The sequence below is a fragment of the Eriocheir sinensis genome, chromosome 29 (genome assembly GCF_024679095.1).
Source record: "Eriocheir sinensis breed Jianghai 21 chromosome 29, ASM2467909v1, whole genome shotgun sequence".
Lineage (NCBI taxonomy): Eukaryota > Metazoa > Arthropoda > Malacostraca > Decapoda > Varunidae > Eriocheir > Eriocheir sinensis.
In genome coordinates this window covers 12,245,662-12,264,473 of record NC_066537.1, presented here as the reverse complement: position 1 = coordinate 12,264,473, position 18,812 = coordinate 12,245,662, and the positions used below count along the sequence as shown (strand labels likewise).

General features: G+C 41.6%; 2 protein-coding genes across 13 annotated transcripts in view; one reads left to right on the top strand and one right to left on the bottom strand.

The window, feature by feature from the left end:
• LOC127005071 (nascent polypeptide-associated complex subunit alpha, muscle-specific form-like) overlaps nucleotides 1-18,812 on the bottom strand; it is a 172,115-nt gene that overhangs the window by 14,027 nt on the left and 139,276 nt on the right. The window contains exons 1-3 of one of the 10 annotated variants that reach the window (XM_050873563.1): nucleotides 3,547-3,611; nucleotides 2,531-2,892; nucleotides 1-124 (exon numbers count right to left, since the gene is read on the bottom strand). The exon at nucleotides 1-124 is cut by the window's left edge and continues 31 nt beyond it. The exons of 6 other annotated variants lie outside the window; for them this stretch is intronic. In XM_050873563.1, coding sequence (XP_050729520.1) covers nucleotides 1-124; nucleotides 2,531-2,555 — 149 coding nt within the window. In that variant the 5' untranslated portion in view covers nucleotides 2,556-2,892; nucleotides 3,547-3,611. Of the gene's footprint in view, nucleotides 125-2,530; nucleotides 2,905-3,546; nucleotides 3,626-18,812 lie in introns of those variants that run through there. 3 more of the 10 variants (XM_050873559.1, XM_050873564.1, XM_050873562.1) reach the window with 3 other exon arrangements.
• Nucleotides 1-18,812, top strand: part of LOC127005072 (putative neutral sphingomyelinase) — a 110,104-nt gene that overhangs the window by 38,139 nt on the left and 53,153 nt on the right. The window lies entirely within an intron of this gene.

Here is an 18,812-nt window from a genome sequence, read left to right as displayed (position 1 = left end):
TGGAAGATGGGCAGCGCCAGCATGAAGTAGGTCCCGGACACCACTTGTAGAAGGCCCAGGAAGATGAGAGCAGCCCCCACCACACCCACCACGCCGCCCACACGACCCAGACACATCCCGGCGCCTGTTGGGGAGGAGAGGAGGAGGACGATTAGTAAAGATAAGAGATATAACTTAGCATGTAAAGGAAGAAAATAAAGTAGGACAATTATTTAAAAGGTATTGGAGAGAAGGAAAGTGAGGTCATAGGGAAAACGAAGTCAGAAAAAAAGAGAAAGAAAAAGAAGAAGAAAGATTAGTTAAGATAAGAGAGAGAGATATATAACTTAGCATGTGAAGGAAGGAAAGTACGACGATTAGTTAAAAGGTAATGGAGAAGGATTGTGAGGTATTAGGGAAAAGGAAGTCAGAGAAAAGAAGAAAAAAAGAAAGAAAAAAAAGAAGAAAGATTAGTTAAGATAAAGGAGAGAAGAGACGTGAAATAATGATGAGTAGAAATGAAGAAAATGAAGGAAAGAAAGAAGGAAAACTAGAGAGATAAGATAAGAGAAGGAAAATGAGATCATCGGTATAAGAGAAAATCAGAAGAAAAAGAAGAAAAAGAAGAATAAATAAAAATAAGAAAGAGAAAGTGAGATAATCGATAAAAAAAACTGAAAAAAAGAAAGAAGAAAGAAAAAGGAAGATTAACTAAGGTAGGACAGAAAGGAAATGATATAATCGGTGAGAGAAAACAAAGGAAAGGAAGGAAGAAGAAGGAACGTGAGATATTAGTGAGAGCGAATCGAGGAAAGGAAGGAAGGGAAGGAAGGAAAACTGAAAGAATGGAAGAAACTCAGAGAAAACAAAAAAGAAGGAAGGGAAGGAAGGAAAACTGAAAGGATGGAAGAAACTCAGAGAAAACAGAAAAGAAGGAAGGAAGGAAGGAAAACTGAAAGGATGGAAGAAACTCAGAGAAAACAGAAAAGAAGGAAGGAAGGAAGGAAAACTGAAAGAATGGAAGAAACTCAGAGAAAACAGAAAAGAAGGAAGGAAGGAAGGAAAACTGAAAGGATGGAAGAGACTCAGAGAAAACAGAAAAGAAGGAAGGAAGGAAGGAAGTAATAAAAGCGAGTAATGTGAAGTGTGAAAATCTTACGGAAAGGAAGAAAGGAAGGAAAATGGAGAAAGACAAAGGTGATTCAGAGATTAAATTATGAAAAAGAGAATATAGGAAAGGAAGAGTGGGAGGGAGGAAGGAAGGGAGAGAGAAAGAGCGGAAGGGAGGAAGAAAAGGAGGAAAAAAAGTAGATGAGAGAGAGAGAGAGAGAGAGAGAGAGAGAGAGAGAGAGAGAGAGAGAGAGAGAGAGAGAGAGAGAGAGAGAGAGAGAGAAATATAGGTGTTGTTGTTCTACGGGAATAGGAGAAAGTGACAAGCTTAAGATTTACGTTCGTGTGTGTGTGTGTGTGTGTGTGTGTGTGTGTGTGTGTGGCGACAACGACCATATCGCGACAGGAGTGAAAGGAAAACAACACACACACACACACACACACACACACACACACACACACACACACACACACACACACACACAACGATAAGACAAAGAATTAAAACAGAAAAAAAAGAGAGAGAGAGAGAGAGAGAGAGAGAGAGAGAGAGAGAGCGAGAGAGAGAGAGAGAGAGAGAGAGAGAGAGAGAGAGAGAGAGAGAGAGAGAGAGAGAAATCATCACTTACTCACGTTTAGTTTTAATACCAATGTGTCCTTTGTAGTGATAACAGGGACAGGACGTGAAGTGACTAAGGGAGGGGAAGGGAGCGAGGGAGGGAGGGGAAGGGAAGGGAAGGGCAAGGGGGGAAGGGAATACGATGTGCCAACAGGAAACTTACAGGAAACGCGGGAGTTCATAAAGAAAATCCCAAGACAATGAATAATATGATGAAAGTTTGAGTAAAAGTTAAAGAAAGAAAGTAGACGAAGAAAGAAGTAGAATAGGAGAAGAAAGGTAGAGAAAAGCGTAAGGAATTGGAAGAAAGTAGAGGGAATAGGTTGAGGAAAGAGAAGAAAAGTTAGCGAAAAAGGAAAATAGAAAAAGAAAATGTCAAAAAGAAGAAAGCGAAAAACAGGAAAGAAGGTAAAGAAGAAAATAAGAACTCAAGAAAAGGAAGTAAAGAAAAGAAGAAAAAATAGAAGATAAGAGAAGAAAAATGAAAAAGAAGAAGAAGAAGAAGAAGAAGAAGACAGGATGGAAAAAATGGTAAGTATTGTGACGGTGATGTGAAGAAGGAAAACACACACACACACACACACACACACACACACACACACACACACACACACACACACACACACACACACAAAAGAGCTTAATAACCACACATAAAAGATCCACACACGCAACCATGCACACACACACGCAACCATGCACACACACACGCACACACGCACACACAAACACACATTCCGGTCCTATTTCTTCTTTAATTCAAGGTCCTCAGACACACACACACACACACACACACACACACACACACACACACACACGTACCTATAGTGGTCTGATGTACAACCATTGATTTTTAAAGAAAGTGAGAGTCAAAATATGCCTCTCTCTCTCTCTCTCTTTCTCTCTCACTCTCTTTAATATTTTCTTCCCTTTTTCTCTAATTCAATATGAGTCACGTTTAAGACCAGTGTCAAAACAAAAGGTCGCAACGCAGCCCTTTAGAAATTCATGTGTTGGTGTTTTTCCTTTTTTTCACATCATAAATAAAGGTTCAGTTTCTCTTTTCCTCATTTTTCCCACACTCGAAGTTTCCTTTCATTAGTTCTGCCTCGACCGATCACTTTCTTTTCTCGTCCTTTTTTCCTCAGTTGTTGTTTTTCTCCCACGTGTTAGTTTACATCGTTCTAAGTAAATACCTCATCAATTACTTTCTTTTCTTTTCTCTACCTCTCCTGCTGTGTTCTCTTTTCTTTCTTATCTCTCCTGGCAAATATTTCTCCAATCTCTTTTTTTTCTCTTTTTTCGCTCTCGTCTTGTCTTTAATTTCATATAGTTCCAAATAACTTTTTTTCATTCATCAACTTTCATTTTTTTCTCTTTGTGGTTTTATCTGTGTTTCATTTCTCGTTTCAAGCAAATCTTTCATCAATTACATGTTTTTTTTTCTCTCGTTTTCTATTTTAATTCTTTCATATTCTTCCAAATCAGTCTTTCATCGATCAACTTTCTTCTCTTATTTTCTCTCTCGTTCTGTCTTTAGTTTCTTTTTCCAAGCTTCCCACAAATCCTCTTCCTCGCAACACACCAAATCCCTTCTCGCGCAACACAAGCGACGCCAATTACAACTTCTTAAACCGATTCAAACTTCCACTTTTCGACTTCTCTTCGTCAACGTCGCACAAACTAAAGAAAAGTCCTCCAGCGTTATCTCGAACTGAAGAGGAGGAGGAGGAAGAAGCAGGAGGAGGAAGAGGAGGAGGAGCAGGAGGAGGAGATGGAACCGCGTCGGAGGGATGAGCGACACTAAAACACACACACACACTTACACACACTTACACACACACACGCACACGCACGCGCACGCTACCTCCGTCATGCCCGCTGGACACACACTAACATCGTCTTCGTAGAACCCAGTGGCATCATATCCTGGCACTCCTATGGCTTGTTCTCTCTCTCTCTCTCTCTCTCTCTCTCTTTCTTTGATAATTTATATATAGGATCTTCATTAGTACACCTCTGTCTGTCTGTCTGTGTGTATGTCTGTGTCTGTTTGTTTGCCTATCTTTCTGGTTGTTTGTGTATGTGTGTGTGTGTGTGTGTGTGTGTGTGTGTGTGTGTGTGTGTGTGTGTGTGTTCGCTCTCTCTCTCTCTCTCTCTCTCTCTCTCTCTCTCTGAAAATAAAAATATTGGAGCTTCATTAATACACCTTCTATGTCTGTCTGTGTCTGTCTGTCTGTATGTATGTATGTATGTATGTATGTGTATGTATGTTTGCCTACCTTTCTGGCTGTGTGTGTGTGTGTGTGTGTGTGTGTGTGTGTGTGTTCTCTCTCTCTCTCTCGGCAAATAATCAAGCACTCACTAACCCAGAAACGATATCAAGGGTCACAGTGTTAGAACGCGTGGGTTTGGTTGGGCGTATTTGTTGCCTCAGCGTGGGTGTGTATTTACAAGGGTGTTCATTTTGGGGTCTATAACTTGGATGCATTTTATAAGAGTGCAGTTTTATGTGTGGGGCTGAAAAATGTAAAAATGTTCTTATATGAAACAACTGAAGTTCTTGTATGGAACTACTGTGGAGGATCTTGTGTACGGGGTCGCTTTTTACACACTCACTTGCACATACATACATACATACATACATACAGACAGACAGACAGACAGACAGACAGACAGACAGGCAGACAGATGGGTACCAATGAAACTCCTGTATTTTAATTATCAGAGAGAGAGAGAGAGAGAGAGAGAGAGAGAGAGAGAGAGAGAGAGAGAGAGAGAGAGAGAGAGAGAGAGAGAGAGAGAGAGAGAGAGAGAGAGAGAGAGAGAGAGAGAGAGAGAGAGAGAGAGAACATTAACCATCCTCTTCGCAAATCAAAGGTGCGTCAAAATAATTCAAATATCAAATTCACAAATAATAAGAGACAAAAATGCTGCCATTGTATCGATCGGACTTTCTTTCTTATGTTCTTAAAGTATGGCACATCACAGCTTCAAGGGCTTATGCGACGGAGATGAACACCGAGACTACGCGCAGAAAGTATGGCACATCACAGCTTCAAGGGCTTATGTGACTGAGATGAACACCGAGACCACGCGCAGAAAGTATGGCACATCACAGCTTCAAGGGCTTATGTGACTGAGATGAACACCGAGACTACGCGCAGAAAGTATGTCACATCACAGGCTCAAGGGCTTATGTGACTGAGATAAACACCGAGACCACGCGCAGAAAGTATGGCACATCACAGCTTCAAGGGTTCATGTGACGGAGATGAACACCGAGGCAACGCGTAGATGTAGTGTATGCCCCTTTGTTTTCCTATACCTTGTTTCTGGTTAAATTTTCTTTCGTCCCTACAAGTAGTTCTCCAATCACTCTTTTTCTCTTCTTTTTACTCTCTCGTTCTGAATCATGTTTTTGCCTTTCAGTCGCTCCAAAATAAATCTTTTCTCATCAGTCAACTTTCTTTGCTTCTCTTTCCTTTCTTCAAACTGCTATGCTACTTTTACTTATTTACTTATTTATCTACTTATTCGTCTCGGACTCTGACCAGGTATAAAGCGCAGTAACTACTTTATCTATCAATTGGAGTAAAATAAACTAAGGATGTCAATTACTAGGGATGAAAAAACGTTAAAAAAATAAATAAAAAGAATAGTCATGTTTCCACCTTTACTACGCTCTTTATATCTATTGAGTGATTTTGTTTTAGATTCTGACATGAAACTGAGTAACCCGTTTGTCCCTCAGGTGAAGCAAAGGCCATGGCTGCCAAATTGAAGCACACATTAAACAAGTGTAGCCAATTATGTGTCCTGGTTTCTGTCTACATTTTGCTTTTCTCCTATTTTTTGTTTTGTATTCAGCTAGAGAACGTTTTGTTTTTGTTTATTTCCTTTACAAATTTCAAATCCTGCACCCTAGTTTGCGCTTCCCTGGGTGTCATATTTCAAGGTTAATAATGTAAGAAAAATAAATCGCGAGAGAGTTTGTGAGTGAGTGAGTGAGTGAGTGAGTGAGTGAGTGAGTGAATATTAAACCAGGGCACATTCAGGTTATCTCTCTCTCTCTCTCTCTCTCTCTCTCTCTCTCTCTCTCTCTCTCTCTCTCTCTCTCTCTCTCTCCTCCTCCTCCTTCTTCCTTCCTCCTCCTCCTCCTCCTCCATTGGTCTGTAGTGTTTGATGTCCTGCAGAAGTGATGAAGGAAGAGGCAGGGGAGGAATGGAGAGATAAGGAGAGATAGGAGAGAAGGACGAACGAGGGAGGAGGAAGAGGAGGAGGAAGAGGAGGAGGAGGGTGGAGAAGAGATAGGGAAATAGGATGAGGGAGAAGGGAAGAGAGGAGATAGGAGACGATGATGGAAGAGAGAAGGGGGATGAAGAGGAGGAGGAGGAGGAGGAGGAGGAGGTTTATCTATGTCTGTGTCCTGTGTACGAATGCCAGGAAGCCTCCAAGGTCACGTACACACACACACACACACACACACACACACACACACACACACACCTGTACACACCTCATTAAATATTCGTTAATCATCATCTCAGTTATACCACCACACCTCTCTCTCTCTCTCTCTCTCTCTCTCAACAAATCACATGAGAGAGAGAGAGAGAGAGAGAGAGAGAGAGAGAGAGAGAGAGAGAGAGAGAGAGAGAGAGAGAGAGAGAGAGAGAGAGAGAGAGAGAGAGAGAGAGAGAGAGAGAGAGAGAGAGAGAGAGAGAGAGAGAGAGAGAGAACACAGGCGTGAACAGAGGGGAAGGACCGCCCAAGGAGGGTCTGACAAATGGCATACACGCCCTGAATTAGGAGATGGAGGGAGGGGGAAGAGAGGGGGAGGGGGGAGGGGGGTGTCTATACATCAAAGGGGTGACCGATTACAGGTTCCCACAGACCCCCCTACCCCCCTTATCACCCCTAACCCGCCCTCTACTCCCTTATACAAGTAACCATATTCCCCTCCCCTGCCTCTCCCTCCCTCCCTCTCCCCTTCCCTTCCCTCCCCATTTCTCGTCTTAAATCTAGCCTTCACGGTCTGTATCTCCCCTTCAGAGCCCCTTCGTTTTATTTATGGCACGGGAAATGGAAGAGTAAGTGGATTAATGGAGAAAGTACAGTAGGGGAAGAACAAAGATCGTAAGAGTGTATAGTTTAATAATAAGAAGAGAGAGAGGAGGTAGATGAGAAGAGAGGAGAGAGGAAGGGAGAGAAAAGAAAGAAGGAAGGGAGAATAACAAGAAGTGAGAGGAGGTAGATGAGAAGAGAGGAGAGAGGAAGGGAGAGAAAAGAAAGAAGGGAGGAAGGAAAGGAAAAGGGAGAGGAGAAGAAGCCTGGGAGGGAGGGAAAAGGGAGAGGATAGGGAGGGAGAGAGGTATGAGAAAGGGAGAGAAAAGGAAGAAGAGGGTTAGGAAAGGAGGTAAAAAAAATGGAAGAAGGGAGAAGGGAGGAAGAGAAAAGAAAGAAGGAAGGGAGGAAGGAAAGGAAAAGGGAGAAGAGAAGAAGCCAGGGAAGGAGGAGGGAAAAGGGAGAGGATAGGGAGGGAGAGAGGTATGTGAAAGGGAGAGAAAAGGAAGAAGGGGGTTAGGGAAGGAGGTAAGAAAATGGGAGAAAGGAGGAAGAAAAAAGAAAGAAGGAAGGGAGGAAGGAAAGGAACAGGGAGAAGAGAAGAAGCCAGGGAAGGAGGAGGGAAAAGGGAGAGGATAGGGAGGGAGAGAGGTATGTGAAAGGGAGAGAAAAGGAAGAAGGGGGTTAGGGAAGGAGGTAAGAAAATGGGAGAAGGGAGAAGGGAGGAAATAATAATAATAATAATAATAATAATAATAATAATAATGATAATAATAATAATAATAATAATAATAATAATAATAATAATAATAATAATAATAATGTTTCTTTTTTCTATTTTACCTTATTTTTTCTCTCCAAAGAATAGTTTTTTTTCTTCTTTTCTTTCTTTTTTCCTCTCTTTCCTTTTGTTTTTCCTTCTTCCTCTCTGTTTTACTGGGTTTTTTACTCTCTCTCTCTCTCTCTTTAACCATCTCTCTAACCCTCTCTCTCTCTCCCCATCTCCCTCTCTCTCCCTTTTCTTTCCTTCCGATAACCGCGTGAGGAAAATTTCTCGGGAAAATATTACCGATAAGAAGCTTGAAAAATTCCTCCCGACGTGACGAAGACGTGGATAAAACCAATAGAAAAACCGTGACGTAACAATACAACGTTTGCTGGCTAGTTGGTTCTGTTCGGCGTCAGGTTATAACGTTCGAGGGAAGTGTTATCATTCGAGGAAGAGTTATAACGTTCGACGGAAGTATTATCATTCGAGGAAGAGTTATAACGTTCGACGGAAGTTGCGTAAAAGTGATTTGTAATGAGTGTAATAAAGTTGTTAGAAAAAAGAGTAATTTGTGTCATTTTTGGTGTTAAGAAATTTGTGAGTTTTTACTTGAATATTAAGATTACGTTGATTGCTAGGAAAAAGAAGAGATTTTGAGAGAGAGAGAGAGAGAGAGAGAGAGAGAGAGAGAGAGAGAGAGAGAGAGAGAGAGAGAGAGAGAGAGAGAGAGAGATAATAATAACAAGAAATAGAAAAAAATAAGCAGAGAGAAAGAAAGGAATGGAAGAACACAAAGAAAGTAAGGAAACTAAAGAAAGAAACAAGAAAAGAAAGAAAATAAGAAAGTTAAAGAAAGAAAGAAGGAAGGACGGAAACAAGAAAAAAAAGGAAAAGCGAAAGAAGGAAAGGGAGATAAAGAAAACACGCAAAGAAAGAAAGAAGGAAAGAAAGAAAGAAAGAATGAAAGAAAGAAAGAAAAAGAAAGAGATAACGATAGACAAGAATGAAAACAAGAAAATGAAAAAAGAAAGAAGGAAGGAAGGAAACAAGAAAAAAAAGAAAAAGAGAAAGGAAGACCAAAAGAAGGAAAGGGAGAAAAGAAAATACGCAAAGAAAGAAAGAAAGAAAAGAAGAAAGAAAGAAAGAAAAAAAAAGAAAGACAGAGCTAACGATAGATAGAGATATCCACTTCACGTACCACATGCTATGAACCTAATGACTTTTAAATCCCACTCGACTTCCTGACCTTTAAAAAGCGAATCCAGTCCCTTTAAAACAGGATCAAATACCATGCACGAAAAGATTCCAATCCTATAAAGTGAAGTAAATCCCTCGACAGCAATAACAATGATGATGATGATGATGATGATGATGATGATGGTGAATGGGAAAAAGCTTGGAAAGTGTGATAAGGTTGGAAGGGTGAATGATTAAGGGACCAACAGGTGGGGAATGGGGAAACCAGGTAGGAAGGGAGGAAAGGGAGAAGGGAGGAAGGGGGGAAGAGAGTGGAGGGAGGAAAAAGAAAGGAAGACAGAAGGGAGAGGGAGAGGAAAAAGGTAGAAGGAAGGAAGAGAGAGAGAGAGCTGGAATGGAAAAGGAGAAGGGAGAGAAGGAGGGAGGAAGGAGGGAGAAGGGAGGATGAGAGGGAGGTAAGGAAAAGGGAGAAGGGAGGGGAGAAAGAGAAGGAGAAGAGAGGAGATGAGGGAGAAGGTAGATGAGAAGAAAGGAGAGAGGAAGGGAGAGAAAAGGAAGAAGGAAGGGAGGAAGGAAAGAAAAAGGGAGAAGAGAAAAAGCCAGGGAGGGAGGGAAAAGAAAGAGGATAGGAAGGGAGAGAGAGGTATGAAAAAGGAAGAGAAAAGGAGGAAGGGAGTTAGGGAGCGAGATAAGAAAATGGGAGAATGGAGAAGGGAGGAAAAGGAAGAAGGGAGGAAAAGGAAGAAGGGAGGAAAAAGGAGAAGGAAAAGAGGGAGGAATGTAAGGAAAAAGAGAGAAGGGAGAGAGAAAGAAAGAAGAGGGAGAGAAAAAAGGAAGAAGAGTGGGAATAAGCATAGTGAAGGGTGGATAATGGAGGAGGTTAAAGAGGAGGGAAGGAGGGGGAAGAGGAGGAGGAGGAAGAGAATGGGTGCTGGGGAGAAAGGAAGAGAAGAAGGCGACAGATGGTTACATGAAAGCGTGAGACGACAGGTGTTTATCCTCCTCCTCCTCCTCCTCCTCCTCCTCCTCCTCTTCCTCCTCCTCTTCCTTCTTCTATTCAACATGTTTTTTCCTCATTATAAAACCTATGTGACTTTCTGATGATAGTATTTTAGCTGACGTTTCTTCTCTTCCTCCTCCTCCTCCTCCTCCTCCTCCTCCTCCTCCTCCTCTTCGTCTTCTTCCTCCTCCTCTTCCTTCTTCTATTCAACATGTTATTTCCTCATTATAAAACCTATGTGACTTTTTGATGATGGTATTTTAGCTGACGTTTCTTCTCTTCCTCCTCCTCCTCCTCCTCTTCTTCGTCTTCTTCCTCCTCCTCGTCTGCAATATGTCATTTTTGCTCTTCATTCAACCTATATTTCCTTGGTTATGTTTTCCTTCATCATCATTCTTCTTCTTCTTTTCTTCTTCTTCTTCTTCTTCTTCTTCTTCTTCTTCTTCTTCTTCCTCCTCGTCTTCAATATGTCATTTTTGCTCTTCATTCAACGTATATTTCCTTGGTTATGTTTTCCTTCATCATCATTCTTCTTCTTCTTTTCTTCTTCTTCTTCTTCTTCTTCTTCCTTCTCCTCCTTATCTTCATCATCATCAACGTGTTCCTTTCTACTTTTTTCTTTGTCATCGTTCTTTATCGTTCTTGTTTGTTGTTACTCCGCGGGTCCTTTCACAACACTACGCTAATCGTCCCTTTCTCCTGCTGGCCCTTCCCTTCTCTTCTTCTTGTTCTTCCTCTTCTTGTTCTACTCTTCTACTTCTTCAACTCTTTCTTCTACTTCATCTCAGTCTTCTTGTTTCTTCTGTTTTGTCTTCTGTTTCTTGTTCTTGTTCGTGTTCTTGTTCTTCTTCTTGTTCTTCTTCTTCTTCTATTCTTTCTACATGCTGTCAATTTTTTTTTTGCTTTCGTCATAAAATCGCTTGTTATGATGTAGCTACGCAATGTCACTTATTCTCCTCACACACACACACACACACACACACACACACACACACACACACGAGTAAATCATCCCTAACCAAATAGTGGGACACACACGCCTGTTTATCAATGTCCGTGTGTGTGTGTGTGTGTGTGTGTGTGTGTGTGTGTGTGTGTGCGTAAATCAGTACATACAGCACATACCACACACACACACACACACACACACACACACACACACACACACACACACACACACACAGGAAGACAATAAAAACTCTAAATACAAAGAGTGGACAGGAAATACGGACAAAGTAATAAAAGAACAAAACAAAAACACGTACGCAACAACTTTATAACATGACACAAAGGAGTGAAGTCAATCTGTCCACGTAGGAAGAAGAAGAAGAAGAAGAAGAAGAAGAAGAAGAAGAAGAAGAAGCTCACCGCAGGGAGGCAAATGGTGTGGTCTCTTGATTTCGTGGTAAGAGGAAGAAGTTGTGGTGAGAGGGAAGGGGAGCGAAGGGAGGGAAGGGGAAGTGAGGGGAAGGGGCAGTAAGGGAAGGGGAGGGAAGGGAAGGGAAGGGAAGGGAAGGGAAGGGAAGAGAAGGGAAGGGAAGGGGAGAAATGGGCAGGGAAGGGGAGGAGAGAGGGAGTCGAGAGAAGGGAAGAGAAGGGAAGACTGGGGAAGTGAAGAGTGAAGGGTACATAAAAAAAGATTGGGGATATAGAGGGAAGGGAAAAGGAAGCGAAGGGAAGCAAAGGGAAGAGAGTGAAGAGTACGGAAGACAGAAGGGGACTTACAATGAAGGGACAAGGAAGGGAATGAAGCAGAACGGAAGGAAATAGAAGGGGAGGGAAGGGAATCGAGGAGTAAAGAAGAAAGGGTGATGAAGTAGAAAGAAGAAAAGGAAGGCAATGGGAAGGAGAAAAGACAAAGAGAAGGGACACAAAGGGAGGGAAATGGAGAAAAGGGAAGGAAAGAGTGGAGAAATAAAAGGAAAGGGAGGCAAAGAGAAAGGAAGAGAAAGAAAAGGAAAGGAAGAAAAGGAAGGGAAGGAAGGAAGGAAGGAAGGAAGGAAGGGGAAGGGAAGGGAAGGGAAAGGAAGGAGAGGGAAAGGAAGGGAAGGGAAGGGAAGGGAAGGGAAGGGAAGGGAAGGGAAGGAACCTGTCACTGTCAAACGTCACGCAGATAAGAGAGAGAGAGAGAGAGAGAGAGAGAGAGAGAGAGAGAGAGAGAGAGAGAGAGAGAGAATCATACAAATTCGAATAGCCTTTACAGCGAGATAAATAAATAGATCTTACCTCCTCAAATTAATAATAATAACAATAATAACAAAAACAGAAAAAAGAAAACGTGATGCAACTGACAGAGGATGTGACGCAAGGGGGGGGGGGATGACTCAGGAGGAGGAGGAGGAGGAGGAGGAGGAGGAGATGAGTTAAGTCTCAAGCATCTTCTTCCTTCGGTGGTCAAGTCATTCCTGAGTCAGTGTTGTGGTCAGGAATGAGTCAGTATTAGTATTAGTAGTAGAAGTCTAGTATAAGTAGTAGTAGTAGTAGTAGTAGTAGTAGTAGTAGTAGTAGTGAAAATCTACCCACATGCTGTCGTGAAGACCATCTATCAACCCTGACTCTAGATTCTCTCCAAAAGAGGATCAAAGATGAGTTCCGGGGTCAGCATGAGTCAAGCAAGATGGCGCCAATATGAACACTTGCCTGCGCCATGACATTGGACCGAACATCAGGGCCCACCAAGAAAGCCTACCGGCGCCATTGGCTAAACGTAAAAAAGGAAAAGAAGTTATAGTAGTAGTAGTAGTAGTAGTAGATAATAGTTGTAGTAGTAGTAGTAGTAGTAGTAGTAGATAGTAGTTGTAGTAGTAATAGTAGTAGTAGTAGTAGTAGTAGTAGTAGTAGTAGTAGGAGGAGGAGGAAGAGCATCAGTAGCAGAAAACCAGCGGAATAAAAAAAAAAAAAAAAAACTACAGCAAAACAAGCACAAAAAAAAAACCATTAACATAAAACCAACAAAAAATCCGACTGAGGGAATACAACGAACATTTAAAACACAAGAACAACAAGAAAACATGAAGGAAAACAAAAAAAAAAACAATTAAAGCCTTATTTCACTTCTACTACGTCTGAGCTTAATCGCGCGACAATAGACACAAGAGAGAGAGAGAGAGAGAGAGAGAGAGAGAGAGAGAGAGAGAGAGAGAGAGAGAGAGAGAGGGGCCAATGAACTGGGTTGGGAAAGAGAACATAAAGAAAACACCATAAAAAGAACCGCCTCTCGTCTTCGTAGTAGTAGTAGTAGTAGTGGTAGTAAAAAATTTTGTTTATGTTGAATTTCATATATTTCTTCTTCTGTTTATCTTATTTTTCTTCTCCATTTCTTATTCTTCTTCGTCTCTTCCTTTTCCTCCAGTTTTCCTCCTCCTCCTCCTTTATCATAATTTTCTTGCGGTCGTAGTAGTGGTAGTAGTAATAGTAGTAGTAGTGGTGGTGGTGGTGGTGGTGGCAGTAGTGTTGTTTTCTTGTTGTTATTGTTGTTGTTGTTGTTGTTGTGGTCGTCATCATCATCATCATCATCAGTCCAGGTAAACCACAGCGGACAGGTGAAAACAAGCTGATAATTAGTACCTTGGTTAATAAACGGCGCGGTCATTAGTAACCTAGACCACACAGCCCCCTCCCCTCCCCCCCTCCCCCCCTTCCTCACCCCATCCAACTCCCATACATAGTCTCCCTCTCCCCCTCTCATTAAATCTCCCCCCTCTTCTATCTCCCTTTGCTCTCCCTCTTTCTCTTTTTCTTTGTTTCTCTTTCTCTATTTTCTTCTCCCTCCCATTCCCGTCTTTTCTTCCTCTTTTAATCTCTTTCTCTCTGTCTTTCTCTCACCTCTTTACTCTATCTCTGTCTGTCTCTTTCTTTTTACTGTCTCTCTCTCTGTCTCTTTCTCTTCCTTTTAATCACTTTTTCTCTGTGTCTCTTTCTTTTACTCACTTCCTCTGCTTGTCTCTCTCTTCTACTCTCTTTCTCTTTCATCTCTTCCTTTTACTCTCTTTCTCTGTCTCTCTCTTTCTCTTTCTCATCCAATTTCTTTTCATTCCTATTTTCTCCCTATTTTCCACTCTTTCTTTTCCATTCTTTCCATCTTCTTCTTTCCTCATCTTTTCTTATTTGTCATTTATCATCTTATCTTTTTCTCCTCTCCTATTCTCCTCTTCTTTTTTCTTTCGTCTTATCTCCTTTTCTATTTACTCCTCTTTCTTATTTTTTTCTCGTTATCTCATCCTTGGTTACTCTATCTCTCCCTTATCTTAACTCATATCCTTTACTCTGTCTCCTCTCTTTATTTATTTTTCCTTTTGTTCTTATTTCCTCGCATTTCTTCTCTTTTTCCATCACCTTCTCTTACCCAATCCTAAGCTCTTTTCTTCTTTCTTCTTCATCTGTTATTTTTCATTCACTTTTCTTCCTTTCTCCTTCTCCCCTCTTTCCTCTCTTCGCTTCTTATTCACTTATTACCTTTCCTCTCTTTCCCTTTCATTCAATCACTCATTTTCAGATTCTACTCTTCCTCTTTCCTACCTTTCTTTGCCTATTTGCCTTTTCCCCTCTTCCTCTTCCTCTCCTTGCTCCTCTTTCCTTCCCCAGTTCTCCCCTTCTCCTCACTGATTTTCCTTTCCACTCTTCCTCTTCCTATTCCTTCCTCTTCCTCCTCTCCTCCCCTCCCGCCTTTCTACCCTTCTTCCTCATTACCCTCAATCTTTTATCTCTTCCTCTTGTCTCCCCTCCCCAACTTGTCTTTTTTTCTTCCTTTCTCTCCCCTCCCTCGACCTTCCTTCCCCTCCCTCCCTCCCTCACTCACTCACTCACTCACTCATTCGCTTGCTTCATTTGTTACTGCCCGGATATCAGACTAATTGAGAGGGAGAAAGAAAGAAAGAAAGAAAGAAAGAAAGAAAGAGAAGTGTGAATGTGTGTGTGTGTGTGTGTGTGTGTGTGTGTGTGTGTGTGTGTGTGTGTGTGTGTGTGTGTGTGTGTGTGTGTGTGTGTGTGTGTGTGTGTGTGTGTGTGTGTGTGTTTACATGTTTTATAATAACACAGAGAGAGAGAGAGAGAGAGAGAGAGAGAGAGAGAGAGAGAGAGAGAGAGAGAGAGAGAGAGAGAGAGAGAGAGAGAGAGAGAGAGAGAGAGAGAGAGAGAGAGAGAGAGAGAGAGAGAGAGAGAGAGAGAGAGTGGTGGTGGTGGTGGTGGTGGTGGTGGTGGTGGCGATGATGATGGTGGTGGTGGTGATGATGGTGGTGGTGGTGGTGGGGATAACATAAGCTTGACCAGTGAAAATTATAGTGTGTGTGTGTGTGTGTGTGTGTGTTGACCCGTTCTCAGGCTTTCTTGGCAAATACATAACTATTCTCTCTCTCTCTCTCTCTCTCTCTCTCTCTCTCTCTCTCTCTCTCTCTCTCTCTCTCTCTCTCCATGCCAGATGCCGGACTAAGCTCGGATGTACTAATGGGAAAGAGAGATAAGACGGAGGAGGAGGAGGAGGAGGAGAATGAGGAGGAAGAAGAAGAAGAGGCGGAGGAGATGAAGGAAAAAGAAAACCGACCGATTATCAAAAGACTTAAATGAAGAGAGAGAGAGAGAGAGAGAGAGAGAGAGAGAGAGAGAGAGAGAGAGAGAGAGAGAGAGAGAGAGAGAGAGAGAGAGAGAGAGAGAGTATATTTGCCCGGCCTGACCTCGCCGCCCATGCATGTAGACTTTGTACGTGTGTGTGTGTGTGTGTGTGTGTGTGTGTGTGTGTGTGTGTGTGTGTTTTTCGAGGCTGATTGGAAAGGGACTTGCTTTTGATGTTAGTGAAAGCTTTCCATTAAACGCTCTCTCTCTCTCTCTCTCTCTCTCTCAAATAGTAGTAGTAGTAGTAGTAGTAGTAGTAGTAGTAGTAGCAGCAGTAACGACAATAATAATAATAATAATAATAATAATAATAATAATAATAATAATAATAATAATAATAATAATAATAATAATAATAATAATAATAATAATAATAATAATAATAATAATAATAATAATAATAATAACAACGGAGTTGAGGGGTTGGCAAATGCGCCTAGGCTTATTGTTCTGAATGTTTAGTGTGGGAGAAGGAGGAAGAGGAGGAGGAGGAGGAGGTGGAGGAGGAGGAGGATAAAGATGAAGAAGAAGGCAACAACAACAACAAGCGGCCAAGTGGTCAGCCAGCGGGCGTGGTGGGCCCTACAGGTTCAAGTTCCCCCGATGGACGCTAACGATAACTGTCAGCAACGGCAGGATGGTTGAGAATCATTAAATTATCGCTGACTGGCGGAAGATTACCCACATGGTGCTCCGATCTTCAATCAACCCTTAACTTAACCGAGGAGGGGGGGTGGGGGGGGGGCAGCATGGTCTAGGCAAGTCTTACATCACGGCAGCAACTATAAATAAAATTCGCCTGCGCCACTAATAAGCTGGGGTCGTCCAAGAGGCCCCTCAAGAGAGTCTACCGGCGCTCTGGACAACACCGAAAATAAAGAAAACACCACCGTGACGACTAAATCTCAGTACAGTTGCCGTTTCCAGGTCCAGTTATAAAGGGAAAAGTCGGCGACATCTTAGGAAACAAACGAGCCTTTAGTCGCCCATTCAGCGCTGGAAAAAGACTCCCGCCGTGATAATAGTCGCGGCCCAACACTCGTCGCGTCACGTAACACTCCTCGCCCTTCTGTCCGTCTGGCGGCGCTTTGTGGATGGAGAGACTATTACATGTTCGTTTATTTTCTCGTTTGTACGGGTTTACTTTTGCGTGCGTGGAGGGTGGAGGTAAAGACGGGGAAGGGCTATTAATATTCATTCTGTTCTGGGCTGTAAGATGTTTTGTGTGTGTATTTATATATGTATTTGAGTGAAAGGACTATTTTATATACGTTTTCTCCTTTGCTGTACGACTTTTTTTTCTTATTGTATGTGTGTGTGTGTGTGTGTGTGTGTGTGTGTGTGTGTGTGTGTGTTTGTTGGGATGGGAAGACTATTGTGAGGAAGACTTCGGTACGTTCTCTTCTTGGCTGTACCTTGATGTTGTTGTTGTTTTCTGTTGTTGTTTTGTTAATGGCGCGACTATTTTTTTGAAGATGTAAAGATTATTCGTCCTGCTCTCGGCTGCATGGTGGTTCTTTATTAATGCATGACTATTAGGAAGACCCATCATGCGTTCTATTCTCGCGTGAAAATCGATTCTAGGTTGGATAATAGCCGCTTGTGAACATAAATATAATCGGCCTAGTCGCTACTGTTGAACTCTTTTTATCATCTTATTATTTATTTATTTTTAGTCCTGTGCAGTGGTGCTTTGTATGTGAAAAGACTATTATATGTTCTGTTCTCGCAGGACAAACGATTCTAGTATGAGGTTGCTACTGGATTTACTTATATATTTAGTGTAATAGCTATCGTTGAACTGTATCTATCTTTTACGAAACGCCTTATTTTAGTCCAGTGTGGTGGTGCTTTGTATGTGAAAAGACTATTATAAGTTCTGTTCTCGCATGACAAACGATTCTAGTATGAGGTTGCTACTGGATTTACTTATATATTCAGTCTAATAGCTATCGTTGAACTGTATCTATCTTTTACGAAACGCCTTATTTTAATCCTGTGTGGTGGGGCTTTGTGGGTGAAAAGACTATTATATGTTCTGCTCTCGCATGACAACGATATTAGTATGTGGTTGCTAATGGGCTTTCTTATATATTCAGTGTAATAGCTATCGTTGAACTGTATCTATCTTTTACGAAACGCCTTATTTTAGTCCTGTGTGGTGGGGCTTTGTGGGTGAAAAGACTATTATATGTTCTGCTCTCGCATGACAACGATATTAGTATGTGGTTGCTAATGGGCTTTCTTATATATTCAGTCTAATAGCTATCGTTGAACTGTATCTATCTTTTACGAAACGCCTTATTTTAGTCCTGTGCAGTGGTCCCTTGTGGGTGGAAAAACAAGTATCCATTTTCTTCTTGCGTTAAAATGATTCTAGCTTGCCTCTGGACTTGGATATTCGGTATAAAAGTTGTCATTGAGCATTATATATATCTTCAAGTAACGCCTCGCATTTTTGTCCTCTGCGGTCGGGTTTTATGGCGGGAAAGACGATTACAAGTTCCATTGGCGAGTGAACAACGGTGCTAGCTTAAAAATAGTTGCTTTTGGACTTGGATATTCGGTATAATAGTTATCATTGAACTTTATATATATCTTCACGTATCGCCTCGCATTTCTGTCCTCTGCGGTCGGGTTTTATGGCAGGAAAGACGATTACAAGTTCCGTTGGCGAGTGAAAAATGGTCCTAGCCTAAAAAATAGTTGCCTCTGGACTCATGTATATGTTCTCATTGCTACCGTTGAACACTGTTTGTCTTCACGTAACACCTCCTATTTCATTCCTGGACTGTTTACGTTATGGAGTGAAAACAAAACTATTAAACATCAGATTCGTGGCTGAAAAAGGATCATAGCTTGGAAAAATCGTTTAATCTGGACTTACGTATAACAGCTATCGTTAAACGTGTAATCTATCTCCACCCAACGCTTCGTAATTTCAATCCTGGCGGTGCTTTTATAATGGAGTGAAAGCAGACTACTAAACATTATGCTCATGGTTGAAAAATTATCCTGGTCTGTAAAAATCGTGGACTCAGGACTCATATTTTCAGTTATTCGTATTTCATTTCTGAACTGTTTACGTTATGGAGTGAAAACAAAACTATTAAACATTAGATTCGTGGCTGAAAAAGGATCGTAGCTTGGAAAAATCGTTTAATCTGGACTTACGTATAATAGCAACCGTTAAACGTGTAATCTAGCTCCACCCAACGCTTCGTAATTTCAATCCTGGCAGTGATTTTATGATGGAGTGAAAGCAGACTACTAAACATTATGCTCATGGTTAAAAAATTACATCTTGGTCTGTAAAAATCGTGGACTCAGGACTCATTCTGGACTTACGTATAATAGCTACCGTTAAACGCGTAATCTATCTCCACCCAACGCTTCGTAATTTCAATCCTGGCGGTGCTTTTATAATGGAGTGAAAGCACACTACTAAACATTATGCTCGTGGT